This window comes from Rhagoletis zephyria, unplaced genomic scaffold, assembly GCF_001687245.7.
Source record: "Rhagoletis zephyria isolate East Lansing unplaced genomic scaffold, Rhagoletis_zephyria_1.1 Rzeph_scaffold_00761, whole genome shotgun sequence".
Lineage (NCBI taxonomy): Eukaryota > Metazoa > Arthropoda > Insecta > Diptera > Tephritidae > Rhagoletis > Rhagoletis zephyria.
The window spans coordinates 37,408-46,134 of record NW_016157845.1 but is presented as its reverse complement, the minus strand read 5'-3'; the positions used below and the strand labels follow the sequence as shown (position 1 = coordinate 46,134).

At 43.2% G+C, this 8,727-nt stretch overlaps 1 protein-coding gene across 2 annotated transcripts in view; it reads right to left on the bottom strand.

Annotated features, from left to right (window-relative positions):
* The window catches only part of Cul3 (cullin 3), a 162,836-nt gene that overhangs the window by 121,918 nt on the left and 32,191 nt on the right, over window positions 1-8,727 (bottom strand). For both annotated transcript variants that reach the window (XM_017614042.1, XM_017614041.1), the window contains exon 8: window positions 8,598-8,712. In XM_017614042.1, coding sequence (XP_017469531.1) covers window positions 8,598-8,712 — 115 coding nt within the window. The remainder of the gene's footprint in view (window positions 1-8,597; window positions 8,713-8,727) is intronic.

The following is an 8,727-nucleotide window of genomic DNA, read 5'->3' as shown; positions in this document are numbered from 1 at the left end:
CTTCGGAAAGTTGTATTCTTTCCACAGAAAATACTAGGTTGCTCAAGAAGTATTTTGAAGAATATTATAATATTTGGTGGCAGGCATATGGCATTTTGGAAATGCTACGAAGAAATACAAGATGTATGTCGCCGATATTATGGAAGGTTGCACACACAAACACACCCATACATAGTGCCTTGCTAAAAGTGTTCTTACACGATATGTATTTGCATGTGTACCTGCCACTTTTTACATATGGAAATGCCAACATATCGTGTAAAATCAAATCAGATTTGTTTTTGTACAAAACAGATGCACGCACGTACATACGAAATAGAAATGTTTCTATTTTCATCTGGCATACAGATAGAATCATCTGTGTTTGTTTTATTTCGTTTTCAAAGAACCGTTTTCTGAGCAAACCCTTTATCATCGTAGAGTACCATAAGTAACGTAACTCCTCTTTCTACCGTTTTTTTTCTGGCAGGCTGTAGGTGTGTTTTTGGTTAGTGTATGGTGTTTTGGTTCAGTGTGTAGTGTAGATTTGAATAAATTGCAATTGAAATGAAAGAAATTGTAAAACATAAGAGCAAATGCCAAAAACAGGTGATCTCAGCTGTAGGCATTGTTTGGCAATCAGCTGATAGTGTTTTTACTTAGGAAGCTGTATGATGCCTTTTATTACAAGTACAGCACTCGGCTGGGTATTAGCCCAAACCAACTTTTTTTTAAGAGATAAGTAAAAAAAGTGATTTTTCCGTTTTTCGAAGTTAGCCTCCGGAATCGAGATATGGGCCTTCGAAGTTCGAATTTTGACCTTTGTTTTTGTTTTATTAATATTTTATTAATATTTTTGTTAATATTTCTATTATTAGAATTTTAACTTCATAGGTGTGCTCGTCCTTAAAAGTCTGATGAGGAAATGGGGATTTCCGAAATAGCTATCACTTCTACCATTTTTTCAAATTATTGTTGCTTTTCCACAATAAGTTTTCATTAAAAAAACGGCTCAAGCTCAATAAAAATTGTTGAATATAATTGTTATAAGGCCATAAAATAACAAAAACAAATACACTTAAGGACGAGCACACCTAAAAGTTAAACATTCTAATAATAGAATTATTAAAACCAAAAACCAACAACCACATGACCAAGTGAATTGCAGCGGAATAGCTTGCGCTTGATTGTGTTGGCATACAAAATGAAAAAGTGGAATAGAAGCAACGATAATTTCAAGGCGAGCTTAGCACAGTGCATAGGCAACTGGCTGAGTCAGTGGGATCGTCGGTTCGAAGCCTACTGAAAGAAGTCTGATGAGGAAATTTGGTGATTTCCGAAATAGCTATCACTTATACCATTTTTTCACATTATTGTTGCTTTTCCACAATAAGTTTTTCGTTAAAAACGGCCTCAAGCTCATTAAAAATTGTTGAATATCATACTTAATTAATGAAAATTTAATTCGTCTGATGGATTCTACCTCATGTCGATGAGTTCATTAGAAATTAGTGAAAAATTAAAAAACACTCAGTTCTTCAATAGCAATGACTTTATTTTAAAACCAAAGTAATTTCATGAACAAATCAACATTAAAAAATCAATATACCAGATTCATCAGTAGCCAGTCTTTTGTCTCTAATAATTTTCCTCAATTTTTTTTTGTCGATCGCATTACCATCGCTTTTCAACGTCCAGAAATAGTCACCAAGCATGTGGAGGTTTGATTTCCTATCACTTCTCCATAGTGTTTATGTCCTAGTGGAATCGTTCGCCATGTTCTTCGCTAGTGATTTTTTTTTTAATTTGTCACTCCTTTCTACTCAATCCATCGACATGAGGTAGAATCCATCAGACGAATTGAATTTTATGAATACGTGGTTTTTTTTTTTCTTCGGAAAAACTAAGTTTAAAAAACTGGACGTTCTAGAAAAATTTTGTAAATGCACTTCAAATCAGCATTCTATAAAATGAGGTTGGCCCCGTTTTTGAGATAAAGTACGACCAAATTTTGTCGAACCGTGTAATTTATAAAGCGATGACTTAAGCTGGTTATAGCTTTTTAGTGTTACTCCTAACATTCGCATTCCGAAAATTCGCATTCGCGAATGTGAAACCAATATAAACGACGCTTAGACAGCCGGTACTACGTACCGGAATGACTCGGGTTTTACCCGACCAAGGGCTGTTGTTTCGGCGATCTAACCCCGTCTAGGTCGGCGAAATCCATCAAACGTTGCGCGATTCTAGGGCCACATCTTCTCCGTACCCTTCTGCTCAGGGCTGGCATAGTCAAACCAAGGGCCAGAAATCTACACCTGCTGCGTATGCCAGAGACGACTGCATACAAACTCCACCTCGGTCAGGTGCAATGCCTGTGACGGGTGGAGTCACCTCCGTAACGGCTCGGGCCTACGTACGCACCGGCAATGGACCACGTCGTTCGTGGCCCCATGCTGTGCGAACCGGACCGCCTCCACGGCAAACCACCACCCGCCTGGGCAGCACACAATCAACACACCCACACCCCAACACAACACAACAATAGACACACAAACAAACACAATAGCACCTACACACCGCCGCCGGCAACTCCTAGTCCCTCCGACAATCTGCTCTGTTTGTCAGTCCAGAATATACCGTAACGTAACATCAGTCAAGTGCAACTCCTGCCTCAGCTGGTGCCACTTTAGGGCGTGCACAGGACTCCGCAACACGCGAGATTGGACGAGTGACTATGTGGGCTCCTGCTGTGCTGCCCAGTCGCATCCCTTCCCCGCGACGCCGCCAGCCACCATCACAAGGCAGCACCCCCTTTTGCAGCACGTACAGCAGGGGGCCGGCAGGCAACACAACTCTTTAACACCACACATCACAATCGGTCTCCCAAGGCACACAAAGGTGCTACAATTTAACTGTAACGGACTCCAGAGCAAGATCGAGGAGATAACTGTCTTTATGGGAAGGCATGGAATATTAATAGCTGCCGTCCAAGAGACGAAGTTGCACGGCAATTCAACCCTGTTGAATTGCGCCGGATACAACGTGCACCGTCGAGATCGCGGGCGAGATAATGGTGGGGGTTTAGCGTTCATCACGCACCACACCGTGCAGTATCGTCTTATTGAAGCAGACATCGACCGCAGGGATACCATCCTAGAATGTCAGGGTATTGCTATCCAGTCAGGCGATGTTGAGCTCGAAATATTTAACGTTTACATACCCCCAGTCACAGTCACCAGCTGCCCGGCAGGATATCACCCTGAAATAGGTGCGCTACTCAGAGGTGAAAACCGTATGGTAGTTCGTGACTTTAACGCGCACCACGATCTTTGGCACTCAAGCCTGTCAAATGATCGTAGGGGAATACATCTGGCTGAGCGGATAGACGATTCGACATTCTGCACAATGAATGACGACGCACCCACCAGGATTATGGGCAGCTGCTGCAGCTCGCCAGACCTAACAATTGTCAGCGCTGGTCTGATAAACAGCGTATCATGGCGACTTATGCTGACCCTACCATCAGACCATCTGACCATAGTCATCTCGATTGATAAACCTGCCGACTTTGCTTCCGTGGATCACCGAACTTATGTCAACTTTTCCAAAGCTGGAAAGGCTTCACGGATGTTACTGGGGGCGCCTTCACTGCACTACCCATACCAACCGACGTTCATGTAGGTGAACGTAAGTTCCGCAGGGTTGTCACCGCTGCTGCAGCTCGCTTCATCCCAGCAGGATTTATTAAGGATCCACGTCCGAACATTCCTGCAGAAGCGGCTGTTCTAGCCGATGAGCGCGACAACCTTCGTAAGGCCGATCCCGGAAATCCCCGTATCAGGGATCTCAAATCGGAGATTCGGCAGCTTGTGAACGTACATAAGCGGAAGAAATGGGCAGAGAATTTGGAGACCTGTAACTTCGCCTCTGGTGTGAGCAAGCTTTGGTCAACCGTGAGGTCGTTGTCCAACCCGACGAAACGTGACGACAGCGTCGAGATAGACTTTGATGACCAGGCTTCGTCGAACCCGGAGCGATGCGCGAGCTATTTTAGCCAGCAGTTCATTCTGCATCCTCCGGTGGACAAAGCCAAACGTCGAGTGACCAGAAGGCTGCACAAAATGCCAAGACCCAGTGCGCCTCTTGTTGTCACCAGCGGTGAGGTAAGGGTAGCCATCGGGAAGGCGAAAGCCTCCAAAGCCATTGGACCCGACGGAATATGCATATTGATGCTGAAAAATTTGGGTCCTGCGGGAGTAGCGGAGGTCCTCAACCTGTTTATGGCCACTCTCGTCATTCCAGACATCTGGTAAATGGGGAGAGTGGTCCCACTGCTCAAACCAGGGAACCCAGCCAACAAAGGAGCGAAGACACTCGAGGCCCTGCTGCTCCCGTATTTCACGAACCACCTGACCCCAGCGAAGCATCAGCATGGGTTCCGTAAAGTGCAAAGCACAACAACAGCACTTAACGCCATAACACTCAGATAACTCGTGGCCTGTGAGAGAACTATTCTAGTAGCGTTGGACGTGTCCAAGGCGTTCGACACTGTCAGTCATTCAACGCTACTATAAGATATAGAGGCCTCCTCACTCCCACAGGGACTCAAACGGTGGTCGGCGAATCATGGCGTCTGGGAATGGAATTGATGACTTGTGCTCGAAAGTAAACGCTTATCTCGCCGAACTTTCTCGCTTCTTCACTGCAAGAAGCCTTGCCCTATCCCCTGCGAAATCCTCGGCAACCCTTTTTCACCACCTGGACGAAGGAGGTCAGACCGCAACTGGGTATTCACGTCGATGGCGTAACAATACCGACGGTGAATAACCCGAAAATCCTCGGAGTTACCTTCGACAGTCTGCTCCCCTTCTCGACGCATACAACCGCAATTGTCAACAAAGTAAAGAGCCGCAACAATGGGCGCCAAACACGGCATTACGAACAGCGACAGAATGCCTCCTGTTGACGCCCCAACACCACCTACATGACGAGGCCCAGATGCTCCCAGTAAAGGAGCATAACATAATGCTCTGCAAGCAGTTCCTTTCTTTACGAACTGACGGACGAAGTCCAGAGGTTTGTCAAACAACCTCTGGACCCGTCAACCTACCGACAGGCCCTGAACGGCATTCACAGGGAATCAGTCTCAAGTTATGTAGACTCCCGCCCTGTGAATGCCGTCCTAGGCACACAACCACCGTACGTGGACGGTACAGAACTTTGTCTGCCTCGGGAGACCCGCACTACAATAGCCCAACTTCGCTCTGGTTATTGCAGCAGGCTAAACTCGTACCTAAGCAGAATCAACGAGGATGTGCCCAACCAATGCATGTGGAGAGCCGCCACATGACTCCCGGCACCTCTTCACATGCCCTGAGAACCCCACTCAGCTGACGCCCCTGTCCCAATGGACAGCCCTTGTGGAAGTCGCACACTTCCTGGGCCTCCCCCTAGCTGCAATTGACGGCAACGCTGATGGATGAACCGACCCGAACGGGGCTTAGTAGCCGCTACAACAACAACAACCACAACGCTTAGACGTTCCCACGACAGTCGGACCTACGTAACCGGAACGACCCAGATTTATATCTGGCCAAAGACTGTCACTCCAGCTACACTCCCCAGAAACTCTTTGGGGAATTTGTATGCTGTTACAACAACAACAACAACGCTTAGAGGCTTAAAAACGTTAGTCGGTACGTTACTGCTAANATTTCAAATATTTTTTATACAGCTCTTAATAAATACACATCCATACATATATATGTATTTGCACCAGGAAGTTAAAATTCTGCACAGTAAAGAATAAAGAGTAAGTTTTGGACTCATTTCATAAAAAGCTGTACTAGATTCCGTATGCTACAAAAAAAAAGTTTGCTCACTAGTGACATTCGAGTTTGACACTCCCCAATACCGGGGACATATNACTCCCGGCACCTCTTCACATGCCCTGAGAACCCCACTCAGCTGACGCCCCTGTCCCAATGGACAGCCCTTGTGGAAGTCGCACACTTCCTGGGCCTCCCCCTAGCTGCAATTGACGGCAACGCTGATGGATGAACCGACCCGAACGGGGCTTAGTAGCCGCTACAACAACAACAACCACAACGCTTAGACGTTCCCACGACAGTCGGACNTTATACATTGCATTAAAACTTGCGGTATAAACTATTGCCTTCAATCGCGCAAAAGTTTCAATGATTTTTTGATAAATGAGCAGCTGACATCTGTCATTTTCGGGTATGTTCAGAGTGAAATGCCCATTAACAATGAGAATACCACATAATTACAATCTTCGGAAAGTTGTATTCTTTCCACAGAAAATACTAGGTTGCTCAAGAAGTATTTTGAAGAATATTATAATATTTGGTGACAGGCATATGGCATTTTGGAAATGCTACGAAGAAATACAAGATGTATGTCGCCGATATTATGGAAGGTTGCACACACAAACACACCCATACATAGTGCCTTGCTAAAAGTGTTCTTACACGATATGTATTTGCATGTGTACCTGCCACTTTTTACATATGGAAATGCCAACATATCGTGTAAAATCAAATCAGATTTGTTTTTGTACAAAACAGATGCACGCACGTACATACGAAATAGAAATGTTTCTATTTTCATCTGGCATACAGATAGAATCATCTGTGTTTGTTTTATTTCGTTTTCAAAGAACTGTTTTCTGAGCAAACCTTTTATCATCGTAGAGTACCATAAGTAACGTAACTCCTCTTTCNCTTCAGCAAACGTTTTAGTGCACTCCAATGCTTTGCAATTAAGGCTGCTGAAGCAAACTGCGGGAGCATCTCAGTGGGGTTGATTAGTTAACTTGCGAAAGGAGGCTGCTTGGAGAAGAAATGAAATTANCAAAACAGATGCACGCACGTACATACGAAATAGAAATGTTTCTATTTTCATCTGGCATACAGATAGAATCATCTGTGTTTGTTTTATTTCGTTTTCAAAGAACTGTTTTCTGAGCAAACCTTTTATCATCGTAGAGTACCATAAGTAACGTAACTCCTCTTTCTACCGTTTTTTTCTGGCAGGCTGTAGGTGTGTTTTTGGTTAGTGTATTGGTGTTTTTGGTTCAGTGTGTGAGTGTAGTTTGAATAAATTGCAATAGAAATGAAAGAAATTGTAAAACATAAGAGCAAATGCTNCCAAATAGACAGCTGCTTGCAGAGGAGCCCTCGCCGAGGCACGTCAGGAGGCATCTATATGAACTGACGGTCGAAGTCCAGAGGTTGNTAGGCATTGTTTGGCAATCAGCTGATAGTGTTTTTACTTAGGAAGCTGTGCGATGCCTTTTATTACAAGGTACAGCACTCGGCTGGGTATTAGCCCAAACCAACTTTTTTTTAAGAGATAAGTAAAAAAGTGATTTTTCCGTTTTTCGAAGTTAGCCTCCGGAATCGAGATATGGGCCTTCGAAGTTCGAATTTTGACCTTTGTTTTTGTTTTATTAATGTTTTATTAATATTTTATTAATATTTTTGTTAATATTTCTATTATTAGAGTATTTAGCTTCNATTCCTACCTGAGTAGGCTAAATGCGGATGTGCCGAACGAATGTCCGGCAGCGGTGAGACCACTCACGACTCGAAACATCTCTTCGTATGCCCGGTCCCTGTGGACCGACCCTCCTAGAGGCTGCACACTTCTTGGGGCTGCTGTTAGTGGAACTCGACGACAACGACTGAGATATCAGCCGATCTGGGCGGGGTTGTTGTAGCCGCTACAAATTGCAAATTAACACAATTTAAACTGATTTTTCACTTATAATTAAAATTTCTCTTTGCCGCTGATTTGTAAACAAAAGTTTATTTACAAGTTACCACAACTGTCAAAATCGGCAAAACCAAACTAGCGGTACCACTGACGGCCCCACCTTTGTTCGCTGCACCGTGGGTAACACATTATTTGTATACGCCGATTATTCTTAACTTGCAAATTCTTTTTCATCGTTACAGATTAAATTTAGAGGTTCGAACTTCGAAGCCTTATGCGTTTAGTACTCAAATGGTCGTCGTCTACATTTTTAAGAATAACAGCTTTTTTTAATTTGATTAAGTGGTGGGAACGATTTAAAACTGCTTATCAATATATTTTTCTTGTCACGCCTTCTACCAATTTATAAATATCTTCTTTTTCTTCAAGTGAACCGCCGGACGGCTGCTGAAAAAATCGTTTTTAAAGGAAGACCCTAATTAGGTTTTACTTTTTTCGCGGTACACAGTGTTATTAATATGCGTAACAGAAATATCTTTGAAAAAATTCATTACAAGGAGAGAAAAATGAATGAGTTCAATTTGGAGCTGCGAAATTTCATAACGTTGATATCAAAATACATTTGAAGGAGAACGAAAAAGCTGTGTACTTGAAACAGTTCATAATAAAGAGAACTTCATTGAACAAATGTCAATATAGGGAAGTTCGACTGTAGTTTTTGCGTTTATAATGTCTGGTTTCACCAATTTTAAATTTATCAGCCTGAAAAAATTTTAAATTACGCAAATTCGTTCGGAAAATTTGAATTATTAAATTTTAAGTCTGATAAATTTTAAAATTGATTGGTGAAACTGGGGATAAGAATTTTTAAATTTTACCCATTTGTGGCTGCAATGTTAACTGTCTGCCTGAATGCTTGTCCAAATAGAACTTCTTGAATATTTCAAATGCTTCGCGGGGCGCTGATGGTATATTGCAGTTCGGTGTCGCCGTCTAAAAATATTCATG